Genomic DNA, 22,160 nt, shown 5'->3' with positions numbered 1-22,160 from the left:
GACTCTTGACAGACACTCCCCAGTACCAGCCTGAAGCCCGGTAGCTCCACTGGGTGGGTAGACCTGCAAGAGCAAAAACAGTCATTGCAGTTTGGCTCTCAGGAAGCCCCATTCCTCGGGGCAGGGGGAGAACACCACATCAAGGGAGCACCCCCAAGATAAGAGAACAGCAGCCCTTGAGTCCCAGATCTTCCCTCTGGTTCCAAATGAGAAGGAACCAGGAAAACAATTCTGGTAATATGACAAAACAAGGTTCTTAAACACCCCCAGAAGATCACATAAGCTTACCAGCAATGGATCCAAACCAAGAGGAAATCTCTGAATTGCCAGAAAAAGAATTCTGAAGGTCAGTTATTAAGCTAATCAAGGAGGTACCAGAGAAAGGTGAAATTCAACTTAAAGAAATAAAAAACATGCTACAGGTTATGAAAGGAAAATTCTTCAGTGAAATTGCATAAAAAAATCACAGTTTCTGGAAATCAGGGACACACTTAGAGGAATGCAAAATGCACTGGAAAGTCTCAGCAATAGAATCGAACAAGCTGAAGAAAGAACTTCAGAGCTCAAAGAAAAAGCTTTTGAATTAACCCTATCCATCAGAGACAGAAGAATTTCAAAAAATGATGCCTCCAAGAAGTATGGGACTAAGTTAAGTGTCCAAACCTAAGAATAATTGGTGTTCCTGAGGAATAAGAGAAATCTAAAAGTTAGGAAAACATATTTGAGGGAATAATTGAGGAAAACTTACCTAGCCTTGCTAGAGATCTAGACATCCAAATACAAGAACTCAAAAAACACACCTGGGAAATTCATTGCAAAATTCATTGCAGAAGAATTCATCACCTAGGCACATAGTCATCAGATTATCTAAAGTCAAGATGAAGGAAAAATCTTAAGAGCTATGAGGCAAAAATATCAGGTAACCTATAAAGGAAAACCTATCAGATTAACGGAAGATTTCTCAACAGAAACCCTACAAGCCAGAAGAGATTGATTAGGGTCCTATCTTTAGTCTCCTTAAACAAAACAATTATCAGCCAAGAATTTTGTGTCCAGTGAAACTAAGCCTCATAAATGAAGGAATGATACAGTCTTTTACAGGCAAACAAATGCTGAGAGAATTCGCCACTACCAAGCCAACACTATAAGAACTGCTAAAAGGAGCTCTAAGTCTTGAAAAAAATCTTCGAAATACACCAAAATAGAACCTCCTTAAGACACAAATCCAACAGAACCTCTATAACAATAACAATGAAAAAAACAGCATGGTATTCAGGCAACAAATAGCACAATGAATAGGATAGTATCTCACATCTCAATATTAATGTTGAATGTAAATGACCTAAATGCTCCACTTAAAAGATAGAGAATGGCAGAATGGATAAGAATTCACCAACCATGTTTCTGCTGTCTTCGGGAGACTCACCTAACACATAAGGACTTACATAAACTTAAAGGGGTGGAAAAATATTTCATGTGCAAATGGAGACTAACAGCGAGCAGGAATAGCCATTCTTTTATCAGACAAAACAGACTTTAGAGCAACAGCACTTAAAAAAGACAAAGAGGGACATTATATAATGATAAAAAGCCTTGTCCAACAGGAAAATATCATAATCCTAAATATATATGCACCTAACACTGAAGCTCTGAAATTTATAAAACAATTACTACTAGACCTAAGAAATGATATAGACGGCAACACAGTAATAGTGGGGGACTTTGATACTCCACTGACAGCACTAGACAGGTCATCAAGACAGAAAGTCAACAAAGAAGGAATGAACTTAAACTATACCCTACAACAAATGGACTTAACAGGTATTTACAGAGCATTCTACCCAACAACTGCAGAATATACATTCTATTCATCAGCACATGGAACATTCTCCAAGATGGACCATATGATAGGCCACAAAACAAGTCTCAGGAAATTTTAAAAAATCTAAATTTGGAGCTTGCAGTGAGCCGAGATCCGGCCACTGCACTCCAGCCTGGGCGACAGAGCGAGACTCTGTTTCAAAAAAAAAAAAAAAAATCTAAATTATATCAAGTACTCTCTCAGATGATAGTGGAATAAAATTGGAAATCAACTCCAAAGGCACCCACAAAACCATGCAAATACAGGGAAATTAAACAACCTGCTCCTGAATGATTTTTGGGTTAACAATGAAATCAAGATGCAAATTTAAAAAAATCTTTGAACTGAACGATAATAGTGACACAACCTATCAAAGCCTCTGGGATACAGCAAAGGCAGTGCTAAGAGGAAAGTTCATAGCCTTAAATGCCTACATCAGAAAGACTGAAAGAGCACAAATAGACAATCTAAAGTCCCATCTCACACAACTGAAGAAACAAGAACAATCCAAACCCAAACCCACCAGAAGAAGAGAAGTAATGAAAATCAGAGCGGAACTAAATGAAATTGAAACAAAAAAAATTACAAAAGATAAATTGAACAAAAAGCTGGTTCTTTTTAGATAAATAAAAAGATAAATTTTTTTAGATAAAATGTTTATTTTATCTATCTAGATAGATAAAATTTTTATTCTATCTAGACAGAATAAAATTTTTAATTCTATCTAGATAGATAAAATTTTTATTCATCTAGATAGATAAAATTTTTATTCTATCTAGATAGATAAAATTTTTATTCTATCTAGATAGATAAAATTTTTATTTTATCTAGATAAAATTTTTATTTTATCTATCTAGATAGATAAAATTTTTGTCTATCTAGATAAAATTTTTATTTTGTCTATCTAGATAGATAAAATTTTTATTTTGTCTATCTAGATAGATAAAATTTTTATTTTGTCTATCTAGATAGATAAAATTTTTATTTTGTCTATCTAGATAGATAAAATTTTTATTTTGTCTATCTAGATAGATAAAATTTTTATTTTGTCTATCTAGATAGATAAAATTTTTATTTTGTCTATCTAGATAGATAAAATTTTTATTTTGTCTATCTAGATAGATAAAATTTTTATTTTGTCTATCTAGATAGATAAAATTGATAGACCATTGGTGGGATTAACCAATAAAATAAGGGAGAAGATCCAAATATAAGCTCAATTGGAAATGAAATGGGAGATATTACTACTGATACCACAGAAATACAAAAGATTATTCGAAGCTACTATGAACACCTTTATTTATGCACATAAACTAGAAAACCTAGAGGAGATGGATAAATTCCTGAAAAGGTACAACCATCCTAGCTTAAATCAGGGAGAATTAGATACCCTGAACAGACCAGTAACGAGTAGCGAGATTGAAATGGTAATAAAAATATTACGAACAAAATAAAGTCCAGGACCAGATGGATTCAGAGCAGAATTCTATCAGACATTCAAAGAAGAATTGGTACCAATCCTATCGACACTATTCCACAAGGTAGAGAAAGAGGGAATTCTTCCTAAATCATTCTATAAGCCAATATCACCCTAATACCAAAACCAGGGAAGGACATAACCAAGAAAGAAAACTACAGACCAATATCCCTGATGAACATAGATGCAGAAATCCTCAACAAAATACTAGCTAACTGAATCCAACAGCAAATTAAAAAGATAATCCACCATGATCAAGTGGGTTTCATACCAGGGATGCAGGGATGGTTTAATATATGCAAGTCAATAAATGTGATAACACCACATAAACAGAATTAAAAACCAAAATCACACAATCATCTCAATAGATGCAGAAAAAGCATTCAACAGAATCCAGCATCATTTTATGATTAAGTCCTCAGCAAAATCAGCATACACGAGACATACCTTAATGTAATAAAAGCCACCTGTGACAAACCCACAGCCAACATAATAATGAACCAGGAAAAGTTTGAAAGTATTCTCCCAAGAACTGGAATAAGACAAGGATGCCCACTGTCACCACTCTCTTCAGCATAGTACTGGAAGTCCTAACCAGAGCAATCAGACAAGAGAAAGAAAGAAAGGGCATCCAAATCGGTAAAGAGGAAGTCAAACTGTCACTGTTTGTTTGCCGATGATATGATTATTTATGTTGAAAACCCCAAAGACTTTTCCAAAAAGCTCCTAGAACTGATAAAAGAATTCAGCAAGGTTTCAGGATACAAAATTAATGTACACAAATCAGTAGCTCTTTTGCTCTTTTATACATTAACAGCGATCAAGCTGAGAATCAAATAAAGAACTCAACCCCTTTTACAGTAGCTGCACAAAATAAAATAAATACTTAGGAATATACCTAACCAAGGAGGTGAAAGAGCTCTACAAGGGAAACCACAAAACACTGCTGAAAGAAATCATAGACAACACAAACAAATGGAAACACATCCCATGCTCATGTATGGGTAGAATCAATATTGTGAAAATGACTATACTGCCAAAAGCAATCTACAAATTCAATGCAATTCCCATCAAAATACCACCATCATTCTTCACAGAACTAGAAAAAACATCCTAAAATTCAGATGGAACCAACAAAGAGCCTGCATAGCCAAAGCAAGACTAAGCAAAAAAGGCCAGGTGCAGTGGCTCTTGCCTGTAATCCCAGCACTTTGGAAGGCCAAGGCGGGCAGATTACCTGAGGTCAGGAGTTTGAGACCAGCCTGACCAACATGATGAAACCCCAACCCTACTTAAAAAAGTACACAAATTAGCCAGGTGTGGTGGCTTGTGCCTGTAATCCCAGCTACTTGGGAGGCTGAGGCAGAAGAATCACTTAAACTCAGGAGGTGAAAGTTGCAGTGAACCAAGATCGCGCCATCCATTGCACTCCAGTCTGGGTGACAAGAGTGAGACTCCATCTCAAAAAAAAAAAAAAAAAATCAGCAAAAAGAACAAAGCTGGAGGCATCACATTACCCAACTTCAAACTACGATATAAGGTCATAGTCACCAAAACACCATGGTACTGGTATAAAAATAGGTACATAGACCAATGGAAAAGAATAGAGAACCCAGAAATCAACCCAAATACTTACAGCCAACTGATCTTTGACAAAATAAACAAAAACATAAAGTGGGGAAAGGACACCCTATTCAACAAATGGTGCTGGGATAATTGGCAAGCCACAGGTAGGAGAACGAAACTGGATCCTCATCTCTCACCTTATACAAAAATCAACTCAAGATGGTCAAAGACTTAACCTAAGAGCTGAAACCATAACAATTATAAAGATAACATCAGAAAAAATCCTTCTAGACATTGGCTAGACAAAGACTTCTTGACCAAGAACCCAAAAGCAAATGCAACAAAAACAAAGATAAATATATGAGACTTAATTAAACGAAAAAGCTTCTGCACAGCAAAAGAAATAATCAATAAACAGACATCCCACAAAGTGGGAGAAAATTTTCACAATCAATACATCTGACAAAGGACTAATATCCAGAATCTGCAAAGAACTCAAATCAGCAAGAAAAAAACAAACAATCTCATTAAAAAGAGGGCTAAGGACATGAATAGACAGTTCTCGAAAGAAGATATACAAAAGCATATGGAAAAATGCTTAACATCACTAACAATCAGGGGAATGCAAATAAAAACCACAGTGTGGTACCACCTCACTCCTGCAAGAATGCCCATAATAAATGAAAAATAATAGATGTTGGTGTGGATGTGGTGAAAAGGGAACACTTTTACACTGTTAGTGAGAATGTGAATTAATACAACCACTATGGAAAACATCGTGGAGTTTCCTTAAAGAACTAAAAGTATATCTACCATTTGATCAGCAATCCCACTTCTAGATATCTACTCAGAGGAAAAGAAGTCATTATATGAAAAAGGATACTTGCACATGCATGTTTATAGCAGCACAATTTGGAATTGCAAAAATATGGAACCAACCCAGATGCCTGTTGGTCAACGAGTGGATGAAGAAAATGTAGTGTATACCAGTATACTATAGAATACTACTCAGCCCTAAAAAGAGTGAAATAATGGCATTTGCAACAACGTGGATGGAATCGGAGGCTACTATTGTAAGTGAAGTAAGTCAGGAATGGAAACCCAAACATTGTGTGTTCTCACTCATAAGTGGGAGCTGAGTTATGAGGATGCAAAGGCATAAGAATGATACAATGGACTTTAGGGACTCGAGGGAAAGGGTGGGAGGGGGACGAGGAATAAAAAACTACAGCGTATGCTGCTTGGGTGATGGGTGCACCAAAATCTCAGAGATAATCACTAAAGAACTTAGTCATATAAGCAAACACCACCTGTTCTCTCAAAATCTATTGAAATAAAAAATAAATTTTAAAAAATTTAATAATTAAAAATCTCCTGCTCAAGTTACCAAGTTCAGATAGTATGATATGTGAATTCTGCTATTTAAGAAATTATTCCAATTTTATACAGACTCCTCCACAGAATATAAAAAAGGATAGCTCGCCACTCATTGTATGAAACTAGAGTAGCCTTGATAATGAAAAAAACTAAACAAGGACACTATCAGAAAAGAAAAATACAGATCACTTCTGCAAATACAGATCACTTCTGCAAACACAGAAGCAAAGCATCTGGGGGAAACCATCATTAATCAAATCTAGATATTCTTAAAAATTATTTTTATAATTGACTAGAACTTTTCCTAGAAATGCAAGATAATTCAACATTAGAAAACCTATGAATGTAATTTGTCACACTAACAGATTAAGGTGGATACAAACCTTGTATGATCAGAGAAAGCACTGGAACTGTAGCACAAGCACAGTCAGCCAGAGGTGAGAGGAGCGGAGATAAGATTGCAGAGTTGCCGATGGCTGAAACTGGATGGGCATGTTGGGCTCATTGTACTCCACTCTGTGTATGCTTCAAATGTCCGTGATAGTTTTTTTTTTTAAGTAAGACCTAACACTCCTTCCAAATAAAAATGCTTAGCAGATTACAGTAGTATCAGGGGTCTTAGCACAGTAGAACAAGAAAAAATGAAATAAAAATTGTCGGGATTGACAAGAAAGAAAACTGTCATTATTTACAGATGAAATATTTATACACAGAAAACTCAAGTCCTGTCATTGCAGATAGTATTTACATAGAAAAACATGAAATTGGGTTCCTACCTTGTACCAAGTGTGAAAATCAATTCTAGATAGATTAAAAGACAAATGATGTAGTATGAAAGGACAAAGGATAAAAACAAGTAACTCACAGGAGAAGAAACTATGATCAATTTTACTGCAGTCAGGGAAATGCAAATTAAACCCTCAATGAAACAACCATTTCCACCTGTCAGTTTAGCCAAAATTAAGAGATCTAACAATATTAAGATTTAGAGAAGAAGTGGAGAAATTAGTGTTTCTTTATGCTGTTGGTGGGTTGGTAGAACCACTCTGAAGGGTAATTCATTATATCCCATCCACTGGAATTGGCACGAGCAGTTCCTGCCAGGTATATGCCCTGGAAAGTTTTTTGCCCAAGTGCACAAGGAAACATGTAAAGCCATCCTAGCAGCATTATTTGTAATAACAAAAAACTGAAAATCACCTGCATGTTCACCATCAGGGAAATGGATAAGAGAAGTGTGATCTGTTTGTGCAGAAGGGAAAATGAGTGCCTTAGAACTAAATGTATTTATAGCGTATGATACTATTTAAGGATGAACAATGTGCAAAACAATGTCATATACTGTTTATGATATGGATGTAGTAAACGTATAAAAGCTTGCACAGGAATGATGAGCACCAAATTCAGGACACAGTTTTCCTGGTGGTGGGGTGGGGTTGCTGGGAGGTGGGGAGAGGGAGAGGAATGAGACTGGGGAGTTCTGGCCACATTCTGATGTTTTATTTCTTAAGCTGGGTAGTGGGTACACAGAGGTTTGTTAAACTATTCATTGCATCTTTCGGAGTGTTTAAAATATTGTGTAATTGAAAAATAAAGGGATACGAAAAGATGAACTAACTAAACATTGACCAAAAGAAAGCCAGTGTAGGCCGGGCACGGTGGCTCATGCCTGTAATCCCAGCACTTTGGGAGGCCGAGGTGGGCAGATCACTTGAGGTCAGGCGTTCGAGACCAGCTCGCCTACATGGTGAAACCCCATCTTTACTAAAAATACGTAAAATTAGCTGGGTGTGCTGGTGCTGAGGTGGGAGAATCGCCTGAACCTGGGAGGCAGAGGTTGCAGTGAGCTGAGATCACGCCACTGCACTCCAGCCTGGGCGACAGAGCGAGACTCCGTCTCAAAAAACAAAACAAAACAAAAGAAAGCTCATGTATTAATATCAGCCAAAATAGAGGTGAAGGTAAAAAGAGGATGGATGAGAATAAAGAGGCATATTACATGATGAAAAGAGGACGCCTCCAGAAGGAACACACTGCAGGGCATGAACTTGCAGGACCTAACAACCTGGCCTCAGAACATTGACCAAAAACAGGCAGAATTACAAGGAGAAATAAAAACTTTACCATCTTATAAGAGATTTATAACATGTCTCTGTCAAACTGAAGGATGAAACTGACAAAAGATTAGAAAGGATCTAAAAACATGAACCAGTTGTCACATACAGAACTGTACCCAACAGATAGCGAATAGAATATTCATTATTTGGGGCACATGGAACATTTGCAGACTTTGACCGTTTATTAGGTCACTCAGGAAACTTCAACAAATATTAATTACTGTCCAGCTGGGCGCAGTTCCTCACTCCTGTAATCCCAGCGCTTTGGGAGGCCGAAGTGGGCAGATCACCTGAGGTCAGGAATTCAAGACCAGCCTGGCGTAGTGAAACCAAAATGGCAAGACCCCGTATCTACTGAAAATACAAAATTTAGCCAGGTGTGGTGGTGGGTGCCTGTAATCCCAGCTACTCTGGAGGCCGGGGCAGGAGAATCACTTGAACCTGGGAGGTGGAGGTTGCAGTGAGCCAAGATCATGCTACTGTACTCCAGCTTGGGTGACAGTGCGAGACTCCAACTAAAAAAAAATAAAAAAATAAAAAATGAATATTGCTGTCCTGCAGAGCACAACTTTGATATCATTTAGATAAGCAGGCACCGTTAATGAAAAGTCATTTAATATCTTTCCCATATTTGTAAGTTGAAGGATTTGGGAGTAAAGAGGAAATCAGAAATCACGATGGCCATTACAGAATATTTAGAACTGAACAGTATCAACACTTGTAAGAGGAATCTGAAACAACACTTAAAGGAAAACTTATAATCTTAATGCAGTTATCAGAAAAAAAAAGGATAAAAAATAAACAAGTACTCTTAAAAAAAAAAGTGTCTTGCCCTGTCACCCAGGCTGGAGTGCATTAGTGTAATCATGGCTCACTGCAGCCTCGAACTGGGTTCAAGTGGTCCTCCCACCTCAGTCTCCCAAGTAGCTGGGGCCATAGGCACACACCAGCATGCCCAGCTAATTTCTATTTTTTGTAGAGACGTGGTCTCACAATGTTGCCCAGGCTGGTCTCAAACTCAGTGGGCTCAAGCGATCCTCCCACCTCAGCCTCCCAAAGTGCTGGTAATGCAGGCATGAGCCACAGAGCCTGGCTTAACAAGTACTTATATGAAAAATCTAGAAGAAGGAATAATAAACCAAAGAAAAATTGAAAGCAGATGATGCTAAGAGTAGACATTTGTTGTACAGATCACTGAAACACCAAGATAACAAGCATGTTCATGAAGTAGATAATTGTACAGCGACTGATCAAGGGAAAAAAGCACAAATAAAAAATGTAACCCAAAAGGGAGTCGTAACTATAGGAAAATGAGATTTTTTTTAAATTCCAAAAGAATACTTTGGCAACTTTATGCCATGAGATTGGAAAGCCTAGATGAAACATGCTTTTTTTTTTTTTTTTTTTTTTTTTTTTTTTTGAGATGGAGTCTCGCTCTGTCGCCCAGGCTGGAGTGCAGTGGTGCGATCTCGGCTCACTGCAAGCTCCGCCTCCCGGGTTCATGCCATTCTCCTGCCTCAGCCTCCCGAGTGGCTGGGACTACAGGCGCCTGCCACCACACCCGGCTAATTTTTTGTATTTTTAGTAGAGACAGGGTTTCACCGTGTTAACCAGGATGGTCTTGATCTCCTGACCTCATGATCAGCCCGCCTTGGCCTCCCAAAGTGCTGGGATTACAGACATGAGCCACCGTGCCTGGCCAAAACATGCATTTTTATAGGAAGACATTAAGTGGATTAAATTAGCTCAAGAAGAAATTTTGAAAACCTGGACATTTCATAATTATAAAAGAAATTTAACAGACAGTCAAAGTTCTCTTCCTATCTTTCTGCCTCCTGCCTGGGGCCCAGTCATTATAAGGTGAGTTTCACCAAGCCTTTCAAGAAGAAATAATAACTATTTGACTCAAACAATTTCAGAGAAGGGATGAAATCATTTCATGAGGCTAGTACAACCTTGACACCAAAGCCGTGCAAGGACAATTTAAGACAAAATGCAGACCAGAACGCAAGCTCCATGGGGCAGGGTCTTTGTTTTATCCACTGACCATCCTAAGCACCTGAATATCGCCCAGCACGGCAGGTACGCTAATGTCTCCCCAGTAAAAGTAGATTCATTCAAATCTCATGGCATAAAGCTGCCATAATATTCTTCTGTAATTAAAAAAATCTCTTTTTCCTATGTTATGACCCCCCTTTCGTGTTACAATTTTTATTTGTGCTTTTTTTCCCTTGGTCAGTCTTGCTATACAATTATCTACTTCATGTGTCTCCTTAAAAATATGCTTTTTACAGTCTTGTTATTTTGGTGTTTTTTTATCTGCATCACAAATGTCTGCAAATAATCTAAAATCTATTAAAAAATCAAATCAGCTGCATATATTAAAAAAGAACCTAATAGCTAAACTGTGTTCATTCTAGTAATACAAGAAATACAAATAATACAGGAAATTGTCAGTATAATTCCTAATCTCTGCAGGTTAAAAGAGAACATGTGTCATAGATGCAGAAAAGTGAAACATTGATAAAAATAAACTTTAATTCATGATAAAAAAAGTCATACTAAGAATTGACAGGAGTTTAAAAAAATCTGGTAAAGAGTATCTACAAAAACCCTACAACCAGGATGGGTGATAGCTAATGGGTATGAGTTTCTTTTTTTGAAGGGATGAAAATGTTCTAAAATGGACTGTGATAATGGTGACACATATTTGTGAGTATACTAAAAACTATTGTATACACTTTAAATGGGCGAATTATATCCCAATAATGCTGTTATTTAAAAGAGACCATAGCAAGGATCATAGATAATAGTAAAAGATTAGAAGTATTGTTAAAAGGAAAATAAGGATGCCTACTATTCAAGCAGTCGAAGCTAATGTAGTAAGAAAAAAGAAAGAAGTAAAAAGACTGGAAAGGAATAGAAAAAAACTATTATTATTTGCAAATGTGATTATTTACTATAGAAAATCCTAGATAATATATTAGATATAATAAGAAAATTCATCAGTATTGCTGAACATAGGATAAATGTACAAAAATATAGCTTTTCTATATAATAAATAACATTATTCAATTAGAAAATTCAATTTAAAAGACAGGTCTCATTCACAGTAGTAACAAAACTTCCAGGTACCCAGAAATAAATCTAACTAAAATTGTGCAAGACTTGTGTTGCAGTAATTATGAAATGTAATTCAAGGCCTTAAGGAGCTGTATGTGTGCAGAGAGATGTTTATAAGTAGGAAGCCTTAAAACGGTGAAGGTGTCAGTTCTCCCCAATTTAATTTATGAATCAACGCAATCCTGATCCAAATTCCAATGGGACTGTTCTTGGAATTCAGCATATTGATTATATGGAAGAGTAAAAGTCCAAGAAAAGACAATTCAGGAAGAAGAAATTTGTCCTACCATATATCATGACTTTTTATAAAGCTATGGTAATGAAAATAGTGTGGTATATGTAAAAATGAAATATCAAAAGAACAGAGCAGAGAACCCGGAAACATTCCAAACATATATAGAAAGCTGGTTATATGAGAAAGGTATCACTGGGAATCAATGGAGGAAGGACGGACTATTCAAAAATTTGGGTCTGGGAAAAGTGGCTTTCCGTATGAAAAACATGGGATCATCATCTCCATGCATGCACAAAGCTTCAGTCGGATTAGAAACCTAAATGTAAAAAATCAAACTTGAAAATGATTTAAAGATGATGTAAAGAGTAAGAGGCCAGGCATGGTGGCTCATGCCTATAATCCCAGTGCTTTGGGAGGCTGAGGTGGGAGTATCGCTTGAGGCTCTTAAGTTCAAGGTCAGCCTGGGCAACATAATGAAAGCCCATATCCAAAAAAAAAAAAAAAAAATAGCTGATGGTGCACCTCTGCAGTCCCAGCTATGTGGGAGACTGAGACAGGAGAATTACTTGAGGCCAGGAGTTTGAGGTTATAATGAGCTAGGATCGTGCCACTGCGGCCTGGGCAACAGAGCAAGACCCAGTCTTTAGAAGAAAAGAAAGAAAAAAAATATATTATGAAAATATCTTTATGATCTTGGATGGAGAGAAATTTCTTCTCTTTTCTTTTCTTTTTTGAAATGGAATCTAGCTCTGTTGCCCAGGATGGAGTGCAGTGGTGTGATCTTGGTTCACTGTAACCTCCGCCTCCCGGGTTCAAGCGATTTTTCTGCCTCAGCCTCCCGAATAGCTGGGATTACAGGCACCTGCCACCATGCCCAGCTAATTTTTGTATTTTTAGTAGACAGGGTTTCACTGTGTTGGCCAGGCTGGTCTTGAACTCCTGACCTTGTGATCCGTCCACCTTGGCCTCCAAAGTGCTGGGATTACAAACGTGAGCCACTGTGCCTGGCCCAAATTTCTTTTTTTTAATGGAGATGGGGTCTTGCGATTGTGCCACTGCACTCCAGCCTTGGCAATAGAGCAAGACCCCATCTCCAAATTTCTTTTTTTTTTAAATGGAGATGGGGTCTTGCTCTATTGCCAAGGCTGGAGTACAGTGGCATGATCATAGCTCACACAACTGGCTCAAGTGATCCTCCTGCCTCAGCCTTCTGAGTAGCTGGGACTACAGGTGCGCACTACCACACCTAGCTCATTAAAAAAATTTTTTTGTAGACAGGGTCTCGCTATGTTGCCCAGGCTGGTCTCTATCTCCAAAGTGTTGGGATTACAGGTGTGAGCCACCACTCCTGGCCGTGTGTGTTTGTAGTGAAAATATCTGTATGACCTTGGATGGAGAGGAATTTCTTAAGATGCAAAAAGCAGAAAACATAAAGGAATAGACTGATAAGACTGATATTTAATTACATTAAACTTTTTAAATACAAAAATAAAAGCAAACAGGAGACTAAAGATATTTACAATAGATAATGCAAATAGAGTATTAGTATATACAAGAATACATAAGGAAGTCTCAAAAGTCAGTAAGAAAGAGATGAGTCATCAGAAATAGGAGCTGGGGGGTTGAAAGGCAGGGCACAGAAGAGATCTAAGGGCCCCTGGGCAGGAGAAATGATCAAACTCACGGGCTTGCCTTTTTTTTTTTTTTTTTTTTTTTTAGAAATGGGGTCCCACTATGTCGCCCAGGCTGGTGTCGAACTCCTGGGGTCAAGTGATCCTCCCACCTTGGCCTCCCAAAGCGCTAGGACTACAGACGTGAGCCACCACGCCTGGCCAGTGCTTTTAAGCCCTTTCACGTTTATCAGATTGGGAACTATCAAAGGGCGTGACAGTGCCATGGGTGGTGTGAGGATGCAATGAAGAACCATCCTCTGCTGCTGGCGGGAATATGATTTGGGATAACCATTTTGGAAACATCTAGTGAAGTCGGCGAAGGTGTGCATAGCCTACATATCTGGCAGCTGCAGTTCTAGAGAAACTTCACATGTGCACAAGGGGACACGGCAGCAAAAACCCAGAAGCCACTAAAAGTACCTGTGAGAAGGAAAATAGGTAAATGGAAGGAAAACTGTGTGATGGTTTACACAAATAAGTAGATTTATATGTATCAACATGGAGAGCCGGGTGCAGTGGCTCACCCCAGTAATCTCAGCACTGCAGGAGGCTGAGGGGGGGCTGATTGCTTGAGCCCAGGGGTTCAAGACCAGCCTGGGCAACATGGCAAAACCCCATCTCTACTAAAAAATACAAAAACTTAGCTGGGCATGGTGGCACCTGCCTGTGGACCCAGTTACTCAGGAGGCTGAGGTGTGAGGATTGATTGGGCCCAGAAAGCAGAGGTTGCAGTGGGCCAAGATCACACCACTGCACTCCGGCCTGGGAAACAGAACAAGACCCTGTCTCAAAAAAAAAAAAAAAAAAAAAAATGGAGAAAACTCAAAGCTGTATTGTTGAATGAAAACAGCAAGTTGAAGAATGATGTGTAGTCTGGTACCTTCCTGTGCATGTTTAGCACGTATGCAGTATTCTGTTTATACATACGTGTATGTGTGTGATGTGTAGTGGAACCCTAAAGACTTGGATCCATTCATCCAACAAGGGACTACTATCCACAATATACAAGGAACTCAAACAACTCAACAGCAAAAAAAACAAATAATCACATTTAAAAGTGGGCAAAGGCTCTGAATAGACATTTCTCAAAAGAAGACATACAAATGGCCAACAGATGTATGAAAAAATACTCAACATCACTAATCATCAGGCGAAGACAAATCCAAACCACAGTGAGGTATCGTCTCACCCATTTGGGATGGCTATTATCAAAGACAAAATTAACAAATGCTGGCAGGATATAGAGAGAAGGGAACTCTCTCACACCGTTGATGGGAATGTAAATTAGTCCAGCCACTCTGGGAAACAGTATGGAGGCTCCTTAAGAGGAGCCATACCACAAAAATCCCATTGCTGGGTGTTTATCCAAAGGAAAGGAAGTTGGAACATGAAGTGCTGCCTGCCTCCTCATGCTCATGGCAGCACTATTCACAGTAGCAAAGATAAGGGATCAGCCTAAGTGCTTGTCAACAGATGAAAGGATACAGAAAATATGGTGTATATATAACAGAACACTATTCAGCCACAAAAAGAATGAAATCCTGTCATTTGCAGCAACATGGATGGAAGTGGATGTCATTAAGTTAAGTGAAATAAGCCAGGCACAGAAAGACAAACTTCACATGTTCTCACTCAGATGTGAGAGCAAAAAAGCTGATCTGGAGGTAGAGGTTAGAATGATGGCTACCAGAAGGTGGGAAGGCTGTAGGAAGAGGGGATGAAGAGAGGGTGGTTAAGGGGTACAAACACAGTTAGATAGAAGGAGCGAGTCCTAGTGTTTGATAGCATGGTAGGGTGACTATAACTAACAACAATATATTGTCTATTTCAAAATAATCAGAAGAAAAGGTTTGAGATGTTCCCAACACAATGCTAAATGTTTGAGGTGATGGATATCTGAATACCCTATTTGATCATTGCGCACTGTATGCGTGTATCAAAATACCACAAGTACCCTAAAATATGTACAAATACTATGTATCGATAAAAAGAATTTAAAAACGGCAGGGTGTGGCGGCTCACGCCTGTAATCCTAGCACTTTGGGAGGCCGAGGTGGGCGGATCACAAGGTCAGGAGATGGAGACCATCCTGGCTAATGCGGTGAAACCCCGTCTCTACTAAAAATACAAAAAATTAGCCGGGCGAGGTGGTGGGTGCCTGTAGTCCCAGCTACTTGGGAGGCTGAGGCAGGAGAATGGCATGAACCTGGGAAGCGGAGCTTGCAGTGAGCCAAGATCGCACCACTGCACTCCAGCCTGGATGACAGAGTAAGACTCCATGTCAAAAAAAAAAAAAAAAAGAAAAATTTAAAAACACCCACAAATAAATAGAAAGTGAAAAAAGAAAAAAGACTTGGGTCTGTGTCAGATCCCTGGTTGGAGTTGGTCATGGGGAGGGGGACCATTGCACATGGGGCAAAATTTCCATTTTGGGTGGGGGACACATGAGTGTTTATTATTTTATTTTCTTGTATGTTTCCAAAAATTAAAGTAGAAAAGAGACATGGCTACTAGGACAAGGGTTGCATTTAGCCAGGCTGTGAGGCTGGACCCACCAAGTGGAGTGGCAGGAACTGAGATCATAAGGCTCTGCTTCTGCTGGGTGGCCGTGTGCAGCCCAGTCCCCTGTGAACCTCGGCTTCCTTGACTGCAGTGACGTGGATGGCGCTGTTTCGTCTCTCCATGCCTGATCTCACTGCTGCTCTCCTCGCCTCTGCCCACCTCCTTCTCCTGTTGGGAGCTCCCTTTTCATTTCTGGCTGAAAACCTAGAGTATGTTAGTCTTTTAAGACCCAGTTCTGCAGCCATGTCCTTCTGGAAGCTTTTCTGGAGGACCCTGGGATGCCCAGACCTTCGGAGACAGCATCATCTAAAGACCTGGATGTGCGTGTGTGGACGTGGCAGTGCGCGTGGACGTGGCGGTGCACATGCACTCGTGTGGGTGGGGGTGCGTGTGTGTGGGGAAGGCGGCCACGGGGGCTTGCCCTGTGTTCTCTCCATCCTGGCAGATCCTGACGGGAGAGGACTGGAATGCAGTGATGTATCACGGGATCGAATCGCAAGGCGGCGTCAGCAAAGGCATGTTCTCGTCCTTTTACTTCATTGTCCTGACACTGTTCGGAAACTGTATCCTTCTGTGGGGCTGGGGCAGAGGGTGGTCAGTGCTTGGCCCTCCTCTTCCCCATGGCCACCACGCGGATCCCTCCAGGAGGACTAGGGGCCGTGGACGTGAGAGGTGCATTCTCAGAGTTGAGTGCAGATGGAGAACATTCTGCAGGTGGCCGGAGCGCAGGGGTCTGGAGGCTTTGGGACTCAGCTTGAGGGAGCATGAGCTGCTGCGTGTGGGGGTATCCAGAGGTGGGGGTGGGTGCGGCCAGCAGCAGGCCCAGGACAGACTCTGAGCAGCAGTCGGGGAGCCTCACACTCTGGGCAAGTGGGTTTTTGTTTTCACTTTGATTTAATTGTGTACTTAGGTTTTGGCACTGGGCTTTAAAAAGGAGCCCTTCCCCCTGCTGATACCATCCCCTTTGCAGAGAAATGTAAGGAAAGGTTTTCTGTGGAGGATGTCAGTTGGGCTGTTTCAGGACCTTGAGTCAGAGGGTGAGTCTGTGGGGTCAGAGCGAGCCCAGCCGCCGGTGGTGAGCTCTGCCTCAGCAAGGGGCCGTGATAGGGACAGGGCTGGGGCCAAGGAAGATCTGGAGGGAGAACTACAGCGTTCGTGGTATAGGCAAGGGTGAGGGCTATGACAGGCAGTGTGAGTGGGTCCCCCTGTAGCTGGGGTGGGAAGTTCAGGCCTAGAAGTGTCTTTGGTTCTCAAACTCATCTGGGCATCACAGTCCCCTGAGGGATGGTAAGCCTGGATTCCAGCCCTAGCCCAGGGTGTCAGAGGCAGTGGGGCTGGGCTGGGGCCTGAGAATGTGCATTCTCACAGGCTGCAGGGGGAGCCCGTGTTTCTGTTCTGGGGACCCCACTTTGAGAACTGCTGTGACAGAACACCCCGCAGGGCCCCGAGGAGCTGGAGACAATGTCTCACAGTCGACCTCCCGGCTCTGCTTCTCCCCCGACCTTCTCACACACGACGGCCACTCCACCCCGTCTGTCTGTCCTCGTCTCTGCCTCACTGGTGCCGGTGCCGTCAGTGCCCTTGCAGACTTCACCTTCTTTCCTGTCTCCATCTCCCTGGCTCCTCATTCCTTGCTCCACCTCTCTTAGGCTGGCCCAGCAGGGGCTCCCTCTCTCAGTCTTGTTAGTCACGGGGTGGTCCTTAGGCTGCAGCTCAGGGCCTGGTCCCCAGAGTGGGGGATCCAGCCTTCCTGGGAAGTTGAGTGTGAGCCTAGGAGGGGCTCCAGAGAGCCTGAGGGGGCAGTGTTTGCTTTGGAGATGGGTGGCCCTGGGGCTGGCACCGGAGGCACCAAAGAAAGGCAGCGCCAGTTGTCAGAGAGGGACGGAGGCCTCAGACAGGACAGCAGTGTCCAGAAGGAGGTGCCTCTGCCTCAAGACAGAGCAGTGGCCAGTGGTTCACCACAGCTGAGTCTGACCCTGACACTGAGGCCAGGCATGCTGGCCACGAGCGTCCCCCTCCCTGTCCACTCAGCGTTAGTCCTGCTGGATCCCAAGGGGCATGGCCCTTGGTCCTGCTTTCTGGGCATGGAAAGGCCTCTGAGGGTGTCAGTGGCTGTGGCTGGTGCCTGGAGGTGTCAGCCTGGCCTCAGTGTCCTGCCCTGTGGGCTCTGCTGGAGCTCTGCGTGGACTCACCTGTGAGGCTCTGGCCTGGGGTATGCGCTCCCTTGACCCCCAGGGAGGGGGCACCTGTCCAGCCAGAGAGGGACCTGACCTGCCAGGGTCACTGCTGTTGGCCTCATACAGAGCCAGCTGCTACTCGGCCTGGCAGAGGCCAGTACCACAGGGAGAGTGGCTGTAGCCTGGGCAGGGGTGAGTCGCAGGCCTGTGGTGAAACGGGCTGGATCACGTGGAGTGCAAGGTTCTAACGGGGGCAGCTTCCTCTCCCCACAGATGCTGTGGTGCATTTGGCAGCTTCTGAGTCACTTTTGGTTGTCAGCACTGATGGGGAGGGGCTGATGGCCTCAAGTGGATGGAGACCAAGGGTGCTGCCTACCATCCCATAGAGGATTGCTCAGCCCCAAATGCCAGCAGGGCCTGGGCTGAGAAACCTGGAGTGATAAAATGGCCAGGAGGGTACCCCCAATGGCCAGGGTCTGGAGGGGCAGACCCAAGTCACAGTTGGGGTCCTGACTATGTTTGGGGTGGTTCTGGGAAACTGTGCAGGGGCAGGGAGGTGAGCGTTCAGGAAAAGGCAGCTTCCAGTGATGGGTGAAGAGTTCCTTTTGCAAAGAAAAACACCGTGACGGGACAAGGACCTGGTCCCGCGAGCTTTGAGGAGGAGGCCGCACACCCCAGGTGGTGCCTGTGCCGGTACCTGTGGCAGGTGCTTCCCTTTGGGCCTTGGTTTCTTCATTTCTAAAAGGTGGGGCAGCACCTCACACTGGGTCCTGGGAGGTCAGTTGAGGCAAGGAACCAGATCATGCCATCTGCCGTCTCCACGGCCTGACGTGAGTCCTGCAATCTAGAGGGGGGATGCCGCAAAGAAGAGGCTCCAGGACACCATGCGGGAAAAGGAAATGGAAAGGAGGGGAAGGTAGCACTAGGCGGCATCTGTGGGCCTAGGACTTGGGGCCCAGCATGTGCTGGCCACAGGTGGGTTTGCAAGCTCCTGGTTTGTCTGAGGTGGTCTCTGCTCACAGGACCCAGAAGGCAGTGGAGCCCCACCTGGAGCCTGTGGAGTAGGAGCTGTTTGTGGGGAGGCTTCTTGTGCTGGCCGGGGCTTGGGGAGTTGGGAGCACAGCAGGCAGACCATGGGCCCTCGTTAGGAGGCAGAGGCAGATGGCTCCAGCACAGCCTCTGAGCTTTGCTCCTGCACAGTCAGCCTGAAAGAGCTGGGTTGGGGGAAGAGGCTCAGGTGGGCATTAGGGGAGGCTGGGTGATGGGAGGCTGAGCAAAGGAGGGATTGGCAGAGAGGCTGGAGGTGAGGACGGAACAGGGGGCTGGAGGGCCTAGTGGCTGGGCTGGAGTGTGTCTGGGGATGGGGCCTGGGGGAGCTGGTAGGTGCCAAGGGAAGGAGGCTGGAGGCTGGTTGGGATCTGGGGAGATGGGGGAAGCTGCAGTGTGACTGGGGCCATGTGGGGCAGAGGTTCCCTTCCTCAGCTGGACCCAACCAGACACTCTGCTGAATGTCTTTCTGGCCATCGCTGTGGACAACCTGGCCAACGCCCAAGAGCTGACCAAGGTAGGTGGCGACAGGGAGGGACTGGTGTCAGCCCATGTCACTTGAATGTGGCCGCAGCCAGGAGGAGTCTGGGTCCTGGGTTAGGGCCTCGTGTCCAGGAGCGTTGCCTTGGGTCCTGGCGGGCAGAGGCTGGTCTGTCACTCAGGGGCTGAAGGCTGGAGCTGAGGATGCAGGGAGAGCCAGAGCCCTGAAGGCAGATGGACAGGCAGGCTCTCAGAGAAGCCAGCACCGGGAAGAATGGCCTGAACGGCAGGGTGTGCTGGGAGCAGGAGGGGCCTGAGTAGGAGGAGCAGCTGGTGGCCCTATCCCAGCACAGCTGTGCCACAGTGGGACAGCTGCTGTTTCAGGCAGTGCCCAGCGGGTGCCATTTTAATATTCATCTCATCCCTGAGCCTGGTGGGGAATGCAATTGTACATGTCTCCCTCTGTGATATCCCTCCGGATGACACAGTCCCCTCCTGGTCATGCTCTCCCCAGCCCTGGACACTTGTAGTGTGGCCACCTGCCATCTCAGTCGCAGGCTTGTGTGTTGACTCAAGCCCTAGCTCCTAGTAGAGGTGGTGCTGCCTTCTGGTTTGGTGTGAACCACGCTGCAAACGTCCCACGTGCATGCTCTGCACATCAGCATGTACCTGTGTGTCACCATGTATGTGTCACTGTGTGCCCTCTTCTGCCTGTGCACCATCCCTGGACAGGTGTCTGCATGCACCTGTGCATGTCTAGGGGTCTGACACAGTTCTGTCACTCCAGTCCAGTGTCTCTCCATGCCTTCCCTGTTCCGGGGCTGAGAGAGGCAGGTTCAGGATTTCTGTCCATGGGCAGCAGAGATGCAGGTGTGCCACAGAGCTTCTCCAAGAGTGAGTGCTGTGCAGGTGCCCCTGCTCCCCCCAACCCAGCTCTCCAGGAGGGGGGTGTGGTCCATGCGGTGTGCCAGCTGCAGCCTGAGCCTCCCTTTGCTTCTGCTCAGCCTTCTTACTCCCACGCCTCCAGACCTGGGCCATGGCCATGCCTATGCCTAGGGGCCCGGATTCCTCCCTGGCGCTCTGGTTTCTGGCTTCTCTCTGTTCCTGTCTTCAGCTGGGCTGCTTGGGTTGGGGGAGCCCAAGCCCCCACAGAGCTCTCCTTGGTGCCGGGGTTGCCTTGGAGCCCGGGGCCCTAGCTGTCCTGGGTGGGCTGCACTGGAGCGCTGGGGCCCCACTGTCTCTTTAAGTTCTGTCATGAAGGAAGATGCATGGAGGAAGCCATGTCCTTGGGGCCCTGTGTCCACATACATGTACCCTCATTGGTGGCCCCCCTTTTGTGTAACTGGCCTCATTTAGGAATTTCTTCTCTGAGGATCGGGGCCACTGGGGGCCTGTCTGTGTCTGGCTGTGGGCATTTTTCTGGGCTGACCAAGAGCCCCAAAGTTTATGACTCGACCATCCCCTTCCCTTATATTCCCATAATATTCCCACAAAAGTATTACAGCACTATGTACCTTTTGAAGCGAGGATAAACTTGAATTTGTTTTAGACCTTCCAGGGGACTTTAGAACACTCCCTGGAGTGACTGGCAAAGTCCCTGCCCCAGAGGGTGGGAAGCTGGATGCAGCCGGATCTGCGAGGAGGGACCTGGGTGTGGGTGTTTCACGCTGGGTCTGGCTTTGCCTCCTCTCTGGGCTTGAAGTTTGAAGGTCTCTCCTCTGTGGAGGGAAATTTGCAGGCAGCTAACAAGGGACTTAGTTTTTGCCAGTGTTGTGCCCCGAAAGCAGATTCAAGGACATTTTAGGGAACACTGGGAATGCCAGCTCCCAGGGGAGCCAGGTGGGTCTGGGCTTCAGGATTTTGAGGAAACAGTGATGGCCCCAGCAGTCCAGATGGACAACATGGAAGTCGTAGCTTCCATTCTGAGGCCTGTGGTCTCAGCCCAGAACTATTGATCCGGAACCCAGGTGCCGAGCATGTTGGTCTTGTTTAGTGACTTAGGGTCAGGGCCAGAGCGGGCAGAGGAAACTGCACCTGCCTGCACATGTGCGCATGCCCAGCCCTGAGGGCAGGAGCCATGTGAAGTTCAGGGCCAGGCACTGCAAGTGGTCACCCAGGAATGGGGGAGACAGGGAGAGGCTTCTCACAGCCACAGCTGGGGAAATGGGGACAGACATGGTCTGCTGGCTCCAGGCAGAAAAGCTCAAAGGTGGTGCGTGGCCCCACTGGACACCCTCCCGGTGGCAGTGCTTGTGGGCAGTGCTGGGTCAGGACTTAGCCACAGGTGCAGAGCCTCTTGCCCTTGCTCTTGGCTTTGTTAAAGTGTGACAGATGCTCCTGGGGGGACAGGTGGGACAAAAGGAGGGACAGATTTGCATTTCAGTGGGCAAGTTTGAGGTGCCATGGTACAGACAAGCTGAAGGCCAGGCATGGTAGCTCACACCTGTACTCCCAGCACTTTGGGA

General features: G+C 44.2%; 1 protein-coding gene across 14 annotated transcripts in view; it reads left to right on the top strand.

Moving 5' to 3' along the window:
* Window positions 1-22,160, top strand: part of CACNA1B (calcium voltage-gated channel subunit alpha1 B) — a 253,949-nt gene that overhangs the window by 113,620 nt on the left and 118,169 nt on the right. For all 14 annotated transcript variants that reach the window (XR_008626612.2, XR_008626611.2, XM_055117377.2 and 11 more), the window contains 2 exons: window positions 16,437-16,554; window positions 19,665-19,732. Coding sequence is in view for 12 of the 14 variants with exons in the window: in XM_055117377.2 (XP_054973352.1) it covers window positions 16,437-16,554; window positions 19,665-19,732 (186 nt within the window). In the remaining 2 variants the exon portion in view is untranslated. The remainder of the gene's footprint in view (window positions 1-16,436; window positions 16,555-19,664; window positions 19,733-22,160) is intronic.

Source organism: Pan paniscus, chromosome 11 (genome assembly GCF_029289425.2).
Source record: "Pan paniscus chromosome 11, NHGRI_mPanPan1-v2.0_pri, whole genome shotgun sequence".
Classification (NCBI taxonomy): domain Eukaryota; kingdom Metazoa; phylum Chordata; class Mammalia; order Primates; family Hominidae; genus Pan; species Pan paniscus.
Note: the sequence above shows the minus strand (reverse complement) of the source record. Positions and strands in the feature narration are given on the sequence as shown.